This window comes from Eleutherodactylus coqui, chromosome 4 (genome assembly GCF_035609145.1).
Source record: "Eleutherodactylus coqui strain aEleCoq1 chromosome 4, aEleCoq1.hap1, whole genome shotgun sequence".
NCBI classification, from domain to species: domain Eukaryota; kingdom Metazoa; phylum Chordata; class Amphibia; order Anura; family Eleutherodactylidae; genus Eleutherodactylus; species Eleutherodactylus coqui.
The window spans coordinates 194,814,213-194,832,931 of NC_089840.1; the positions used below are offsets into that span (position 1 = coordinate 194,814,213).

Genomic DNA, 18,719 nt, shown 5'->3' on the forward strand with positions numbered 1-18,719 from the left:
GTAGTGTCCCCGTCGCAGCTCCAACGCAGGTGTGAATGGAAGAATGAAAATCCATAGACTTTCATTGCAGCCATTAACCACCTTACACACAAGAAATGTGTGTAATATGCGGTGACAATACATCTGTGTGAATGAGCCCCAACTTATCTGGCATTTGAGAGGGTTTTCCAACAATAAGTCAGACAAAGTGTGTTCAAGTTTTCGGTGCAGATGTTTTTTGTGTATATAACATTTCCCCCCCCCCCCCCCCAAAAAAAAAGAGCGAAGAGTGATCGTTGATTTACAGTTTTGAAAACAAGGAAATAAACCACAAACCATTTAGTGAATCCACGAATGCTACTTCTAGCTTTTTATTTTGATGTGGTCAGCTTCGAGAGCCAAAAATTTCTCCATTATCATCATTCAATGTGAATGACACAATACATGAGGGTCCAGTGCAGTACGGGGACAGAGGGCTTGTTGACAAAATATCACATGTATCTTTTTTTTTCTTTTTCCCTTGTGTTTTAAGCATTTGGTTGTACAAGTTTTCTAACCCGCTGAAAGAAGAAAAAAAAAAAAAGGTACATGGCATAAAATACTATATTGCATACTATTTACATTTCAACATACAAGAGTAAATGGACCATTTTACAAAATACACAATACCTACAGATTAACTTAAGAAGCTTGTGTAGGAATGCCCCTTATCCATCTGCTCTCCCTCCCCTCACATTCTGTTAAGACAACACAATATTGTGTAGAGCTGAACCTTAAAAACACAGGGAATCGCTGCCGAATGACAGACGACTTAAAAACTCACGTGAAAAAGAACAAACTCCTGCTAATCACATGGGAAGGTTCCCACTTTCCCAGCGGATTGCAGCCCCTTCCACTCTTATTATAATCCAATGCAAGGAATTTGTAACATTTCATGGAATGTTAACTGTTCAGAAGCTCGAGCCGCGGAAAATCTCAAAATTACCTAAAATTTATCAGGTTAAAAGGTTGAAGAACTTACACTGCCCTCCAGTGTTCAACTGCTAGAATGATTGTAACCAGGACCGTGCTAGCAGCCACAGCCCAGTGCGGATTATCTGTGTGAAGGGCGAGCCGAGACATATAGTCTTCTCCGTTGGCTTACCTTTTCAAACAGAACAGCCTTAAATCGTACTCCAATGGGCTTCACAGAACGGGCCGTCGTGTACTAAATGCATCTATTTCTGGGGTTAATACTGAAATCTGTAGCGTTTTACCTGACATATACAGATCCGCCGTTCTGATAACCACGCAGCCCGGTTTAAAAATAGTTGTACAGAAACATAAAACACTCAGATCTACGGCTCGCTGACAGTAATCCGATTAACAGGAAATTACCATTCTGCTCTATTTAGACCGTTAGTTTCTTGACTCCAGCGCCTCTGAAAGGGGGTGTAAGGGCCGGGTTAATCGCCTGAGTTTCCTGTTCAACAAGACAAAATGGGACTTTTTGAGCCCATGTTTTTGTAACAACACAGCATGCCAACATAATCCATGGCCAGTAAGCAATAAACAGTATACAAGAAGACCTGATAGTAGGCTTCCTCTGGAAAGAGCAGCAAGATAAGACTTCCTGTAAGTATGAGTAATGTCATCCCCTTAGAGGAAAGATCTGTTAAAAAAAAACCCTATCATTGGCTATAGAGGGAAAGAGGACTATGAGATCTCAGGCTTGTTCACACAAACTGGGAGAAAATGGACTTAAAAGCTCTTTTCCACAGCTTGAAGAACCCTTTCAGCCAGGAGAACCTGCCATAAGTGCAAGTTATCCTTCTTCCAAGGTGGGGATATCATTGGAAGGGGATCTAGAAGTCAGGTTAAAACCACAATTTATAACCTTACTAGGTCCATTAATGCCCCTTGATTTGTGGCCTACACAGGCTAAATGTTGAGCGATTCCATTACTTCGGGGCTAAAGATCTTATGTTATAAACTGTTAACACTTTGATACTTGAGTTGACTTTGCTTCTTCAGTTCCAGGAGGCAGAGTCATGGTCAGGTTGGTGCTGTTAATAAATGCAGTACAAGAGGTCCACATCCCACAGCAATGAGAACTTTTGTCCGCTCCCCAAAAGGACCGATGAACAGTTGTAGTGCTGATGATCACATACACAAGAAATGGGAACTGTTATTGGCAAGAGCAGCCTTTTTGGAATTTGTTTAGCATTGAATGCTCCCCGTTGTGGAGGCCAAACTCAGCTTCTGCTGGAATTCTGAAGTTCTTCTCGGAGCCACGTCGGCAGAGGTTGGCCCAGTCTGTTCAGCAACTTGGATAGTTCGACATTGTTCTCCCGATAAAGGTCTGCAAGGTAACTCCGGCACTAAAAAGAGGAAGCACAGAGATTAATATGCAGTCGTTACCCCACAAATGCTTAGTAAGTTACAGGCTTCCAAGACCCATCTTAAGAGGGTGCATGCACCCTTTGTAACATCATCAGCCCTCCGCCATGTAATCGCAGGAGGAGGATGGGTTGCCATGGCAAGCCGAAGCAAGACAAGAACTTCTCAACGGCCCCGTAATCGGTATTCTATGTACTGCAATTTATTATAGCAATCAACAAGAGAAACCCCTTTTTGTGTACTGTCCACTTTTTTTTTTTATTGGTATTATTTTATCTGTAGCAACCTGCAGAATAAATTGAACGCTCTAATTAACCCACACCTCAAATAAGTTATATTTTTTTAAAAAGCGAAAAAGTTTTTTTTGCTCGTTTTGCTAACACAAAAAAAGCAATAAATATAATCAAAAATGCCGTATTTACCCCAATATAGTACCAATAAAAACTACAGCTCAGAGCTGTCAGTGAAAAAAGTTATGGGACTTAAAGTGCAACGATGGAAAACAAATAAAGCATTCCCCCAGAAATGCATGTGTTATGGTGCAACAGTGGAAAACCTTAAAAAAAAAAAAAAAAGGATTATATATAATTTTCATATTGTAATCGTTCAAACGCGCAGAAAAAAAAATATGGTCATTTATGTTGTATGATTAAGGCCGCTTTCACACAGGCGACGAAAATCGCGCCATTTTCTCCTGATGCATCAGTGGTACAAATCACATGTATGTGAAGCCCATGCTTTCCAATGAGTTCCTTCACATTAGCGATGTGTTGTAGGCTGCTAGATGCCTTTCTAGAGCGCTAGATTACAGGACACAGATATTAGGTAACCAGCGGGATTGTTGATCTCAAATGTTGATCCAGGGATTACTCTGGCTGCCATTATGGAGTCAGGAAAGATTTTTTTTTTTCCTCCATAAGAGCTAATTGGGATTTTTTTTTGCCTTTCCTGGACCAACAAGAGGGGGAAGGGGGGGGGGGGGGGAGGTTAAAACAGGCTGAACTAGAAGGACATTGTCTTCATTCAGCCTAACATGCTATGTTACTATGTTACATTGCGAGAAAAAAAAAAACGCGACATGTTGACCATTGCTGCGTTTCGCGACATCTTGTAGCCCATGTTTTCCTATGGGACCTTCCAAGCAAGCAGCACAAAAACACCTTATTTCTGCAATGAACTGTGGAGAGGGCGACTGAGCACTCCGCTCATTAGGGGGATGTACAGTGTTATAGAATACGGAATGCTCAGACAAACCCTTAAGATCAGACTTAAAGATTTATCACATTTATCATCAAGAGTCCCTACCAACATTACAGGAAAGTTACTAAAGACCATCAATGCAAATTTTAGGACCTGACCCATGTTAGATAATCCTCTTTAAGTCCACAATGTAGAAGAGATGCCAGTAACTTTCTATTCATGGCCCGCAGGGATACATGGGGGTGTGAGTGGTAGCCGTTGCGCCTTGCCCTGTGTAGTAGGCAGCGCAGCTCTCACTGGAATTAATAGGACCCCAGCCTGCATTTTAAATTGCAGTTCCTATTGATTTCAATAAGAGCTGCGCCTGCAATTACAGGCGTCAGCCACTACACAGGGGTCGGAGCAGCGGTTTCCACTCCCACCCCGATGCATCCTGGTGGGCAATGTCTAGATAACTCCTTCAATGTGCTTGCATAGAACTCACCGCAGGCTCCATTTCTGGGTATCTGCGACCTTTACTTTTTCCAAGGCATTTGGTTTTCCCATTATCTGTCACTTGACACCAAAATCCTTTTGCTTCATCAAACCTAAGAGAATAAAACATTGGTTAGTGTACCCTGCCCAACTACTAGTCAGTGTAACTAGTACACCCAACATACCCCTGACTCATGTGTGGTGAATTCTAAGGATGTTACAAGCCACAGACTGCTGCAGAACCTCTTTTTAACAGTACGGTAGGAGCTTCATTTAAATGAATAGCTATTGATCTCTATATCCATCTCCCATTTACTATGCTTAATATATATGTATATATTCCACACTGGTTTTTATTGCACTGGTCAGGAAGCTCTTACAGAGAAACTAACAGGACACCAATTCTCCTTCTGAAAGCACTTTCTGAGAGAACAAAAGCCTCCTTGTGGAGAGGTGAAGCAGAGTGAATGAATGAATGAGGCGCATTATGGACAGAGAGTGGACAAACTAATGTGTTTATGTTAGAACGCCATCGTCAACATGACGAACCTGAAAGCCGGGATGCACAAGCGCTGGACGCTGGAAACACCTAGAAGAATCCACAGGATGTGCAAAGAGTAGTTGGGCTATTCCAGTAGACAATAACATCCAGTTGGTATGAAGAGGATGATGGTGAATACATTTCTAAGGTGCTGCCTGCCTAGAGAACGTCATAATTTATACAACAGGCCGTAAGAATATGGTGAAAGGAAACCGGGAAGTACTGGGCTGCATAGCGCGAGCCTTGATGGACAATAGAGTCCAGGGAGTTAAACCCAACTCCTCTTCAACAAAAAAAACAGCACATTGAGGCATTTGGGAGATGCGGCCCCTTCCTCAGAATGGCTGGATAGAACACAGCTCCTCTAAGCATATGGGCATCCTGCACTTCTGAATACATCCAATATGCCCACTTGATTAGGAGGGGTCACACTCAGTGGGAGGGGCTGAAATGCATTAATATGCTGGTTTTAAGTTTATTAAAGAAGGGTCAGGTTTAACTCCCCGCCTACTTTTGTCTTTCATCAACGGTAGCGCTGTCCAGTACTACTGGTTTCCCTTACACCCATAAGGCTCGTTTAGGCATGATGATTATCGCTCGAAATTCGCTCAAAAGTAGTTTTTTGGTCGATAACCGTTGCGTCTAAACTGGCGGCCATCGTGCATTGTTCATTCATTGCTCATTTCTAGCCAGCTGATATCTCAGCAGGCGGTTCTGGTAGCATTCTTTAGCTGGCATCCTGCTGGCAGTTTTCAGCTGAAGAACCGAGAATAAAGCAGCTGTTTGCATATACAAAACAGCTGCATTGTTCTTGGAGCTATTGCGGCGGTATCCCGCTCCGCCTGCATTAACTCTTTAGTAGCCAATTAGCTACTTAGAGTTATGCAAAGATGATCACTCAAAATGGTCACTCAAATTGTTGTTTGACCGATCATCGTTCCGTGTAAATGGGCCTATAAGAATAGCACAATAGTTTAATTCCACTCCCACTACTGACCAACATATGTCCAAGCCGTTCACAACCTGACCAGAGAATGGTAGGGCTGTGACCTGCTCACTTATCCTATTGGCTTGTCTCCGGTACGGCTTAGTGTAAGCAAACATTACAACTTCTTCTGTCTCTATTCTCACACTGAAAACTCACTTGAGGGCCTGTGTGTAATTGAAGTGTGGTGTTACTCCCAAGAACTTCTGGATGCCATCCATGGCTACAGATGGGTTGTTCCGCAATTCTTGGCCATCAACTATATGAAGCTGGTGGAGGAAAAAAAGAAATAAAATTAACAAGCTGCTTTCACACTGAAGCGCTGCCTACAATCCCATAACCGCCTGGGTGATAAATGAAGGCTGAAAGCTAGCGGTGGCCGGTATGGATGAAGATGGGATCTCCTTCTGGGGCGGCGCCTTGCATTCATTGCGCACCTATCGGCATAGTGGGTCTCATGTGACAAATGACTGTACAGACTCGCCCATTACCAGAGATCACTACTGTTCTCTGTAAAGCACTGGAGAAATAAAACGTGAAATCTGGTGGCTTTAGGCACAAAGGACGTTTCTGTGGTCATTTTATTATTGAAGGCTCATTGTGCCCAAGGACTGAACAGATGTAGGAAAAACACTAGAACGCTGCCTAAAATGTAATACTTTGTGCGGCAGGAGTGGAGGGGATGGGGGAGGGTACAAGTAGAAAAAAAAATAAAACCCGCAAATGAACACGTTAGGGCAAGTTCACTACTGAAAATGTGCCAGTTTTCAGGTGTAATTTGTAACAGAAGACGGTCTTACACGTGTTGCACTATATTTATGATGTGTTTTAGACAATTAAGGCTTTTTTTTTTTCACTGTGCCCAAAAAAAGGTGTAAAAGGTGTGGCTTAGTGGGAAGGGGGCGTGACTTAGCAGGAAACAGGTGTGGCCTAAATGTGACCTCATGCACCAAACACGCAGCAAACGTTTAATGCAAAATCTGGGCTAAAGCCAAGCCAACTAAGTTGTGTAAATTTAGACTATGTAGTCTATAGGTAGGCCAACAAGATAAATCTGGGGCATTTTAAGACTTCCTAGAACAGAGTTTCGCAACTCCAGTCCTCACGGACCCCCAACAGGTCATGTTTTCAGGATCTCCTATATAACACCACCTGTGGCAATGTCTGAGGCACCGACAATAATTACATCACCTGTGTAATACTGAGGAAATCCTGAAAACATGACCTGTTGGCGGTCCCTGAGGACTGGAGTTGGGGAACCCTGTTCTAGTGTTTACAGGGGGAACAAGTATTTGGCTGGCTGTTTCTTATGGACCCCGATAGACACAGATACACAGTTGTAAACAGATCAAGTAACACAGAAGTGGAGTTTCTTCACAGTAAATCCAGCTGAGGGAAGCAAAAGTTCCAGACTTCCTGCCACGTGGTGCATCACGCTACAAAATTAGTACATTGTCTATCAGCCAGTACTATGGTGCCAGGACCTATGAAAACATTTACAGCAGCCAGTCTTCTAATCGCCCCAAGAGTGTGAAAATCCTCCACTGTCATTTCACTGGTCTTTCATAAACACCGGACTGCTGGCTGCTTAAACTATTCATTAAAGGGTGGGGGTCTTATAAAGACAACTGCTGTCTATAGACTTTATAAAGCCATTTAGGCATAAGTGAGGGACGTTGCCCAGCAAGTCGATCACCAGTGATTAGAGAAGCTGTTTTTTGTTTTTTTTTTGGTTTAAAAAGTGGTCTGTGTGTAAAAACACTTAAGGGGCTGTTCACATGTGGCGGAAATTCTGCAGCTCTTCCGCAGCAGTCCCACATCAAAACCATGTCAAAACCTGCACCAATGATGTGGATTTTGATGCGTAAATGCTTCAGATTTTGCTGCATACTTTTCGCTGTGGCAAAGCCCCAGCATACCCTGAGGCTGGGTTCACACGGGGCTTAAATCCCGCGGAAATATCGTAGAATATCCGCAGCAGGTCCGTGCAAGATTTCCGCAGCTGTAGTCCTGCGGGTTTTGAGAGCGGCTTGTTCTGCTGCGGCCATCTCTCCCCAGAGGGAGGACAGAGCCAGCAGCGGAAACGGCGATAAAATGGACATGCCATGGCTTTGAATTTGGCGTGACATGTCAGTTTCAGCGCGGCTTGACCCTAACAGACTGCAAATCTCGGGCTTAAGATTGCCGGCAGAATTTCCATGCAGAAAGTCCGCACAGAAATTCCGCTACAGTTCTGCCCCGTGTGAACCCAGCCTGTCATCAAGTTCATGTTGCCCAAGCCACAGGCAGCAAGTACCCGGCACACGGTCCCGAAATAGAACATTTTGAACTCATGAAACTATTGGATCGCCCCAATGGCTAAGAGCATCAGTGGGCATTTTGCGTGTATAAAAGATACTATAAAATATGCCGATGCAACGCCCAAGCCACAAACATTGTGAAAATACACTTATGCTTGTAAGAATCCGACCGGAGTCATATGATTTGACCATGGAGAAGCCGACATGGCTCGCCCCGTGACTTGGAGTTCAGTTCCGAGTCCAGTGTTTGAGAATAAAATTGACTGCTCCACTTTACGGGTAGTTTCACATACAGCATTTTTAGGAAAAACTATTTTTCCCAGCAAAATCTTGGTCATGACGTGCACTATAAACAGGTTTTTTTTAAGCACTTCGGTAATTTTATTCAGGTATTTTCCCAAAGGCTTCTGTAAAAAACCACATGTGAAAGATGTGTGCCCAAAAAACAAGGCCTTTTTTTTATCAAGCACCCAAAAAAACCTACAAAAAGTGTGTGTGAAGAAAGCCCCATGGCCCTTTTACACAGGATGACTGTCAGGCCCAGAAACACCCAACACACTTAGTGAATATAAGTGGGGTGGGCCGACAGTAAACCGGCCGTTGTTCTTAGGTGGACGGCCCGTTTACATTTTATGCCTGCACAATCCGATCGACAAACAAATGGTCATTCGTCATTCAGATGGTACGAGCATTTCCACGGGACGATACAATTCCAAGGAGAGGCACTTGGCTTTCCTTTGGACAATGCATTATGTGACCATCCGCACCATTTCCTGCCACACTAACCTGGTTTGTCTGATAGTAGGTCAGCCATCTCTCAAGGTGAGTAGCATACCAGCCCGGTACCAGGCAGCGGCTCTGGAGGTTCCTCAGTTCTTGTGGAGCATGCACACCGGCCATTATCACTTGAGCGAAGGTGTAGTTCATGGCCACAGGATCGTTGTGTGCTCGCTGATGCTAACCAAGAAAAGGAAAAGTGTTTTTTTTTTTAGCAATCACATACCTGCAGAATTCTTCATAAACTCTAAAGTTTTTGACAAAAAATAACCTATTGCTGAAATCTACGTCCTTAAATTACCCCTTAAAGACCAAGCGCGGTAAATATACTTGGTCCTAGGCTTTAATCCTGGCCAATAACGGGCTTAATGCCTCTGCTCCAGCAATCAAGCGGGAGCAGGTTGGGTCCTCAGCTGTTAGGCACAGTTGAGGACCCATAGGAGAAGGGGGAAGCAGTATTTAACCACTTCTGCCTGCTCCTTTCCAAGCTACATAATGCTCATTGAGAGAGAGTGAAAGTGGTAATATTACTTCCACTACGCAACTTGGCGATCAGGTGACCACTGGGTGCCCCCTGTCACGAAAGAGCTGCAAGGCCCTAGCAAAAAAAAAACCTGAAAAAACAGTAAAAAGGGTCAGTAGAAAAAAAAATAAAATAGGGCAGTAAAACCACCACATGGGTAAAATTCCTCAAAAGTGTCTGGTCCTTTAGGACCCAAATACCCTGGTCCATAAGGGGTTAAAGAGAATCTGGGCTACTACGCCACACAATAGGCCGACACTTTAACATCAGTTTTCGGCCTGTGGCACAGGACCAGCAGTCATCTCCTTATCATTAGTCGGCTGGTTTATCCTTTGCCTCCATTGACGTTATACTTTATTGTAAAGTCAGCTGACATAAATTCATTCAATATGACAGAATTTCACGTCATTTAAAACATTAGTAATTGTGATAGGCCAAGTACAAGTGCCTGGGGCTGTACTGCCCCCCCTAGTGGTGGATCTGTGGGGTTTCCAGGCTACTTCTCTCTGTTATCGAGAGGCGGAGGCTGTATTGTCTTTTCCTTCCACTGGTAATCTCTCAAGTAAAGGGCATATTTGTCTGTATGAGGATTTGTGACGGGTCCAGTTTAATTATCCCTTTCTGCTGCTAACGAACACGCTGGCGTGGAAAGCGAGACGGTTATTAAGAAATGAGAAGCAGCACTTGAATGGACTTCATAATTGTCGTAGCTTCTTCTAAGATAAGAAATGGCGCAGGAAAAACATTAAGTTTAAGTATTTCCCCCGGGCGGCTGTTGCCAGTCGCACTCACATATTGCTCTTGCGGAAGGCTAGGAAAAGCAATTAACTTTGTATGCGCCTAGAAAAGAGGACCACGAAGAGTTAAATCAATAAGGGAAATTATGTGAAGCCCCTGCAGACAATCTGCGCTCCGCTCGTTGTAGATATAGTTTAATGAGCTTTCTGTGCAGCCACAAACACTGGTCATTCAGGCTAATAATGGCGAGAACGGCTGGACCCATAAGGCCACCAAACAGCTAACCTCTAAGTACCTGCCTACAAACTAATTCTAGGCATGCTGGGGGGCCACCCGGAGACAGACCACAGCGCCCCCTAGTCTCCAACATCCTCCTCTACAACTTCCATTACTTTATATAATGGCTATAAAGATTTGTATCCAGTAAATGGTGGTCACGCTCCAGTCACCCATTGTCACCACTTTCATGCCAATCCGGAGTCACTGTACTCCAGCATTATGAAGGGTTTAACCCCTTAATGCTCCAGGTCGTACATTTACATCATGGAGGGTGGTCTGGGGTCAACCCTGCTTTACACAATTCGAGTGCCAACTGATTTATAGCCGACCGGCGCCCACAACAGCTCCGATCAGCACAGCCGCTGATCAGAGCCATTAACCATTTAAGTGCCGACAAATCTGACAGCAGCATTTAAATGCCCTGATCGATGTTCAATCACGGGGCGCTGTCTGGCTGTCATGGCAGCCAATGGTCTTCTGAAAGCTCCCATGGATACCATTGCAGATGCCTATGGTGAGGCTTGATATACCGCGGTATTATGTAATACTAAAAGGTATTATATCATACTGCAGGAGCGATCAAACCATAAGACGTTCTTGTCCCCTATGGGGACTGTAAAAAAACAAAAACTGTTTAAAAAAGGTTTTAATTTTTAAAAAATAAATAAAAATGTAATAAAAAGTAAAAACCTTTTTACCATATTTATAATAAAAGAACCTAAGTAAAAAAAAATGAAATAAACAACTAAAACATATTTGGTATTGCTGTGTCTCTAAAGGTCCAAATCTATCAAAGTAAAGCATTATTTACCCCACATGGTGAACGTCGTCCGAAAAAGAAAAAAAGCTATATAAATTTGGTATTGTAGTACCGTAATCGTACTAACCCATAGAATAAAGTTATCCTGTCATTTTTGCAGCAGTGTGCGTGCCGTAGAAAGAACCCCCACCCCACACCCTCCCAAAGATGGTGGAACTTTGTTTTTTACCCCATTTCACTCCACTTAGAGTTTTTAAAAAGTTTTTCAGTACATTATAGGGTACATTAAATATTCCTATTCCCATGTTCTTAAGGGGTTAATAGCTTAAAATGTTGCTGCACCAGAGGTGTCTAAAGATATGGATAAGATTCGTAAATTTCCTTGAGCAGACTACTTGTTTGGCGCTCTATTCTGTTAGTTCTCTACTATATTTAATTGATGTTAGTCTACCCAAGAAATTACATCCAGAACCCGACTTGTAAATAGATGGAGCTACCCGAACACCTCTGTCTAATCAGAACCGCCAGCATACCCTAATTATTAACGTCTTCCAGGCCATAAAATATCATACCATGTAAATGGTGGTTACTTTTGGGCCACCCCTTATCACATGCTGTCAGGATATACCATTACCAAATGCTACACTTAGTGCCGCTCCGTAGTGACCAGTTACTTCTCTATGGAAGCAGCATACGCTCTGTATCCCCAGCAGGGAATGTTACATATAAAGTGTCCGCAGAGCCGCTCTCAGCTGATTAATAGGTGGGGGTCTCTACTTAGTGGGTCAGACAAGAAACCGAATATACCCAGCATAACTTTATTTCATACACTTTTTCACCCGCGCACTCAAGTCCAGGGTTTCTGATACGTTGGACTAACGTACAAGGACTGCGAACATGTTATTAATTACGCACTTATGAATAAAAGTTCAGTGCTTTCTGAATTATGGATTACAATAATTAGAGTAATTAATCATTCCAGTGAATTCTCATACCCAATAAGCACTGAGCAATTAAAAATAAGAATTATACATTTCATTAACCAATTACCTGGTACCAAGAATACGCCCGATCGGCAGGATTTATCAAGATGGCAATAATCTTAGCTCTGGGCAAAAGAGCTGCAGCACGTTTTGGAACCACTTCTGTGTCAAAGTAGTTGGCGCTTTTCTCAAACATGAAGTCTGTGCTGGCATTAGAGGGCATGGGGAAAAAATCCATGTACCTAGATGAGCAGAAAAACAGAGGAACGGTTGGTGAAGTTTGTTCGTTACGAGGAATCAAAACCTCTCTGTATACTGCATTAGAACTCAATTACCAATCGATGCCTTTGTGGTAGTTCACTCCGTTGAAAAACTGGATTTCTTCAAAGGTGATTGGGTTCTGGAAGTTGCTGGTGACGGCTGGGTGCATGTTGAGGAATGAAAACAGAGCAGTTGTACCTGTGAAGCAATGAAAACCAATTACTATTAGGTAAAGGACTTCACTTCCTGAACCAGGACTAACTACATGGAGATTACCAATACACTTACCAGTCTTTTGAGGCCCAACAACAAGAAACTTAGGCAACCTGTCGCATGTCTTCTCCTTTGACCAGATATCCTTATGCCTCTTGTCATCACATGGGTTCTGAAATAACAGACAACATGCATTGGTTGTTCAAAGTCAGGTCTGACGTGATTGGGAGAAAGGAATACAGCAAAACTCAACTGGTGGTGAAGGCCACCTCTAGGTTCTTGGCGATCATTTACAGCCATAAAAGTAACAGAGCTTTGAAGCCATAAGGACCTTATTTCATTGCTATACCCATTGTTTACTGAACGATCACTACATCAGTAACACTGTACCCTGTGATGGGCACTGCATAGCAGAAGGCAACAGTTGGCAGTCAACGGTAAACATTGTGACTTGAGTGACTGACCACAGGCAGATTGTTGGTGTCTAAGAGGTGTGCTGCAAAGTATTTCTGAAACAGTTGCATTTGTTGGCGGTTACTGAACCACAGTAACAAAAGGGTCCCAAGACTGGTTGAACCTTGGACAGATATCTGACAGAAGATCATACAGCAGCAGGCCACGTGTATTTAATCCTAAAAGTGAGCATCAAGTGGCACATCTAGTATCTCAGTAACTATGTGCTGCAGTGGACCAACTGACCTATGACAAAAACCATGCGGCATACGTTGGGTCGACTGGAGATCAGTAGACTAACAAGGATGCCCCGGATGACCCCACGTCATTGCCAACAATGCCTAGTATGGGCCCAAAGAAGAGGTCAATGGACTTTGGACACATGGCAGAAGGTTACCTGGAGGGTAGAGTTGCATTTTCTGCTAAACCATACGGATGGCCAGGTCCACATCTGATGTAAACAGCATGAAGCCATATCCTATTGGTGTAGCATTACATTTCAATAGGCTGGTGGTGGCGAGGTCATGGTCTGGGGAGCGTTTTTCTTGCATAGCCTAGGACTGTTGGTCATCATAACACAATCCTTGAAAAGATGAATGATACAAGAACTTGCTAACTGACCATCTGCACCTATATCTTCTGGAAGTCTTCCCCAACCATAGTGCTATCCTTCAACATGCCAGTGCTCCATGTCAATGAGCTCGGATCACTAGGGAGCGGTTGGAGGAACTTAATGAATTCTCCACATAGCCTTGACTTCCAAATTCACCGGACTGTAACCCCATTGAACATTTTTGGGATCTGCTGAAAAAGGCTGCTAGACCTGCTCCCACTTAGCCACAAAATGTGCCCCAACGGACGGAGCTGCTGCAGCAGGAATGGGTCAAGTTGAGTATGGAGGATGTTTGGCTCCTCGTGGAATCTATTCCCCGACGTCTAAAAACCATGACCGCCCAAAAAGGTGTACCATCCCATTATTGTGTAAGGGTTCCTAATGCAGTGATTATTCATATCTTTAGATTATAACACGGGAGTTTTCATTTTGTAATCTTTTGCATTTCATTAGAGAGCAGGAACAAGAGGCAGCATGCCACAGCAAAAATATGTCTGGCACTGTGTAAACCTAGAATTCGACTGGCTTAAAGCATAGAACAAAAGAAAACGTTCTAAATCCCCTTCTGAAAGGTGTGCAATAGACATGACCTTTGGAATGAAGCAGGTACAAATTGGTTTGTGATCATCATGACAAGTGAGTGTTGAACATCCAAGGAGGCTGGAGTGTTATGTAATCAGTGGATGCACTTACCTGCCATAGAGGGTTCTTCTCTTGGGGGAAGATCTCAAAATATTTCTTTGCAAGTTGGACAGGTGGTAGAGTCTGTAATCGGAGGTTGGTCCAGCACTGTACAAACTTCACTAGGCTTTCAAATGTGTAAAGCCCCAGGCGGTCATTGCCGTAGTTAGAAAGATGTGTCATGAAGATGCTGATCTGTAACAGACACACACAGGGAATGCCATCTAGGTTAACTCTTCTAAGTAGAGCACTTGGCTGTATAAACACTCATCTATTATTAATGCATTTCGGAGACAGATAAAAGACGATATATAGGGCGAGGTGCTGCAGGTGCTGTGGGATTTGAGACCTTGGTCCAATTTTCTGGTTATAATTCACATTCACTTGATGTAGTGAAGTCTTTTTTGACATTAACATGACATTACAGAGCTAGAAGCAGTGAATATTTCATGACCTCGCCATGGTGCGGTGCTGAATATTTCAGTGGAGACGGGGGAAGGCTGCGTTCTGCTCTACTTGTGCATCCTGCACCAAGTTAGCTCTCGACAGATGAGTGATTTGGTTGCATTAGGAACACAGTAACTTATGCTGGAGTCCAGGCTATTCTGAAGTTCCCATTTAAGACACGAAACTTAGGAAGTTTTTTATTTTGGGAATGTCTTGTATATTCAATTTCAGTTATCACTAATTAGATGAACGTTTGTAGAAAAGATAAAAATGCGGGAGATTTACTATCCAAACTTAAATTGGAAAACTCAAGTTTACATTTTCTAAACTTTCTTTAGGCAGCCATATTGCCGACACACATACTTCCCGTATTGTCTGTATAAACAGAGCAGCAGGATGTGTGTGCCTCCAGGCAGCTGAAGTGAATAGTCATTAGTAAAGTGTGAAAACAAGTATTTCATGATTTTATATCAATTAAAAACACCACCAAAAGAATACAAAAAACAAAAACACATAAAACAATTTCTGGCAATGCAATCCCTTTAAAGGGAATTTGACAGCTGCAACATGCGGTCTTAACTGCAGACACGATGTTATAGGGCCGGAGGAGCCGAGCAGACTGATATATAGTTTTATGGGGAAAGATTCAGTAGAACTTGTATTATATTCATTTATATCTCTACTCATTCAAAGCTGCACAGTCCAATGGGCGGAGCTATCAGTGATTGACAGCTATCTGTACATACAGGTGAAGGCTGTCTATCACTGACAGGACCACCCACCGGACTGTTCAGCTCAGATTGTGCAGATGTTAAATGAATAAAATCCAAGTTAGGCCGAACTTACACAAATGAGTCGGATTCCGCATGCGGATTTCCACAGCGTAAGACCTTCAATACATCACAGAAAGTAATTTGTGTTTGTGTGAGCCCCCACTCTCTCTTATACGTATACTCAATCTCACACACATCTTCCATCTCTGGTAGGATTCAAGATCCTCTCTCGTTGGTGCAGCGTGCCCTCCCGCTTACATAAAAATGATACCCACCATGTCTCCAGTATGCTGGAAATGTGGATTGGAACAAGGAACCTAACTTAATATGGGATTGGCCAGTGCTGGCAGGTTTCTAGCCTAAGGTTTGGCGCATCACTTCTACACTTCTCCTCCATAAATCACCTGCATCTCCATGATATCCCAACGTTGGTGACAAGCACTCTGTGGTGCGCCATCTGGTTAACGGGGCAAAACCTGCATTCTAAAATTAGAACCTCCACATAACACAGGAGATCATGGAGATGGAGGACCTCACAGCTTCTATTAAAGAAGCACAGGCAAATCTGTCAAAAACATGGTATTATTGGATGGAATTCCAGGATTCCACGGAATTTAGAAACCTGTTCAGCCATTAACCCCTTCACAATTCAAATTATCCCATCCTCTAATTCACTAACATAAAAATGGGGTTTACATTGTTTTTTTTCTCCTCCTCTTCCCGCATTCTTTCCACCATTCGCCTTGCCTAGTCTCTCTCAGTGGCTGTGTAACGTCAGTTGGAGGAGGTGGCAGGGCTACCGTGCAGCAAGGCGGATCAATCAAGTGATGATCACCACCTGCACGCGACCCTCGCTTCCTGTGCTGTCTTGTCTCAGACACATCTGGTGGTGAGCCAGTGACAGTATTGTCTGGAGTGGACAGACTCGGAGGCAGCCTGCATGTTCAATAGCACTGGTGGTGACAGCGAACACTGAAGATGCATCAGTGAAGAATACAGCTGGCTGTGCATCCACTGCCTGACACAGATTGGTAAGCAGTGCGGCCCAGACTTCTATCAGTCTACAGTCACTCACTATCATGCAGAATAACTAGTGCCTCAGCCGCCGGCACACCAGCACAATCATTCTGCACTGTAAAACGCGACTTATCTGCCACTGTGGAAATCCGCAAGTCTACACATGGATTTTAATGCGGAATTTCCGGCAGAACTTAAACCATTTTCATTTCCGCATAAAAGTCCACACAGAGACGGTGTACATTGGTGCAGTGTTTACCACATCATCTTGCAGTACATAATGCGGGCTAATTTCATGTGAAAGCACCCTAAATGTGGGAGTGGAAACAGTAAAAAATGTAACTGTACAGAGCTTACACTAAAATGATCAATACCCCAAGCCCTCATTTACCCCGTATCAGTAGGGTGAATACATGGTGTGCTTTGGATGCCGTAAAAAACATAAAAAATTTTCCTCTCTTTTTATATGGTTGCGGGGGTTCCGAATGCTGGGAGCATTGGGTCTGTGTCCCCCATTTGATTGGTGTGGTGGTCACATGTGCTCCAATCAATCTTTATGGGTCTGAAGGAGATAGCGGAGCACCATACCATTTCTCATGGGCAAACCCCTTTAACTCCTCCTTTCGAGGACAATTTCAATACTGCACTTTGCTGTTTGCCCAGTCATGCATTGAAATCTACGAGAGATGCTCTGTAGATCGACTTTTGCATTAGTGTTTAAATAAAAGATGAGCAAAACTAACAAGTGTAACTTATTAAAATGGAGCCTTAACCCTGCCACATGTACACAGAGCAAGTGCAATCTGTCCAGAACTTAAAAAGTGTGTCACCAAAACCTCTCCAACTCACTGAGGCACGGCCTCCACAAGATCTCTGAAGGGGTTCTGTGGTATCTGGCACCAAGACATTAGCAGCAGAGGTTTCTAGACCTTTATAGAGTTTTTTTCCTAAGTTTGAATATTATTCCCCATCTATAGATAGAGTGCAAGCATTCACTTCGGCATAAAAATGAATGGATCTCCAAGGGGCTTGCTTGATCACTGCTCTATTCAAAAGGGGGGAACCTCGTGATTGGTGGCGGTTCCTGCGGTCAGACTCAAACAGGACAGGGGATAAAGGAAATCCAAAGATTGAAAGTTAAGATCTGTAAGTTGAGAGGTGGGCCTCCATGGATAAGACTTGATTTTCTAACACATAATTGATTGGGCTGAGATATGAAGAACTTGGAAGTCAATATGCATTAAAGTATTTTTCATGTTCTTCAAACCATTCATGAAGAGGTCACTGCAATTAGGGAATATCTAGCTATCAAGGGATGTACTTTGACCTCAAAAATCTTTAGGTAGGTAACAAAACATCCATCATACTACCTCCGTCAACTTGTCTTCTTCCATAATATATCTTGATGCCAGGTCTTCTCCAGCAATCTGACCCACACACACCCAGATGATTTAAAAGAAAAACGTCATTCATCGAACCAGGTCATCATCTTCCATGTTCTAGTTCTAATGCTCATGTGCCCTTTGTAGGCATTTTCGTTGGTGGACAGGGGCCAGCATGGGCACTCTGACCAGTCTGAAGCAAACTTATTTCTATCATAACTAGCAGTCATTTGTGCTGCAGTAACAGATCTGTGGGATAGGACCAGGCCAGCTAGCCTTCCCACAAGCATCAATGAGCCTTGGCCACTCATAACCGCATTACCAGTTCACTAGTTGTCATTCATTGGACCACTTTTTGTAGCCTCTATCCACTGCATGCTGGAAACATGCCATCTTGCAGATGCTCTCACCCAGTCATCCAATGATTTTGCCCTCGTCAAATTCACTCCGATCCTTACTCTTGCCCATTTTTCCACTTTTCAACACATCAACTTCAAGAAGCGACTGTTCACTTGCCGACTAAACCCTGACCCCCTCATTTTTAAAGATAATCAATGTTATTTATGTCACCTGTTTTAACGTAGTGGCTGATGTATGTGTGTCTATACTATTCTGTCTCCATATATAACACACCTCGATCCGCTGGCGTCAAGTTCTACTCGTGCCATGAGCAATCTTCATTGTTCATGGCATAAATCTTTGCAGCCATAAGCCAGAACTGACAGGGTGCTCCATTACAGCCATTTAGTGGCCATGTACGGTGTGGTGGAGGTATACTTAATGTTTCCTTGCGGCAGTGCACACCGTGAAAGGCGTTCGCCCGTAACTCTGAAAACCGCGCAATGACGGTGTGAAAGGACATCATTCACACAAACAACTATTTCTCTCTTCTCCTCATCTGGATTGCAGGCTTCAGTCTCACATTCTCCTCCAGTTTTTCTAGCCTGCAGCCGAAAATGTA

General features: G+C 43.4%; 1 protein-coding gene across 1 annotated transcript in view; it reads right to left on the minus strand.

Annotated features, from left to right (window-relative positions):
- Positions 1-317: 317 nt before the first annotated feature.
- NDST2 (N-deacetylase and N-sulfotransferase 2) overlaps positions 318-18,719 on the minus strand; it is a 149,383-nt gene continuing 130,981 nt past the window's right edge. Inside the window, exons 7-14 of the mRNA XM_066600513.1 lie at positions 14,152-14,334; positions 12,468-12,564; positions 12,254-12,377; positions 11,986-12,160; positions 8,645-8,815; positions 5,718-5,827; positions 4,043-4,145; positions 318-2,339 (exon numbers count right to left, since the gene is read on the minus strand). Of these exons, the coding sequence (XP_066456610.1) occupies positions 2,214-2,339; positions 4,043-4,145; positions 5,718-5,827; positions 8,645-8,815; positions 11,986-12,160; positions 12,254-12,377; positions 12,468-12,564; positions 14,152-14,334 (1,089 nt within the window). The 3' untranslated portion in view covers positions 318-2,213. The remainder of the gene's footprint in view (positions 2,340-4,042; positions 4,146-5,717; positions 5,828-8,644; positions 8,816-11,985; positions 12,161-12,253; positions 12,378-12,467; positions 12,565-14,151; positions 14,335-18,719) is intronic.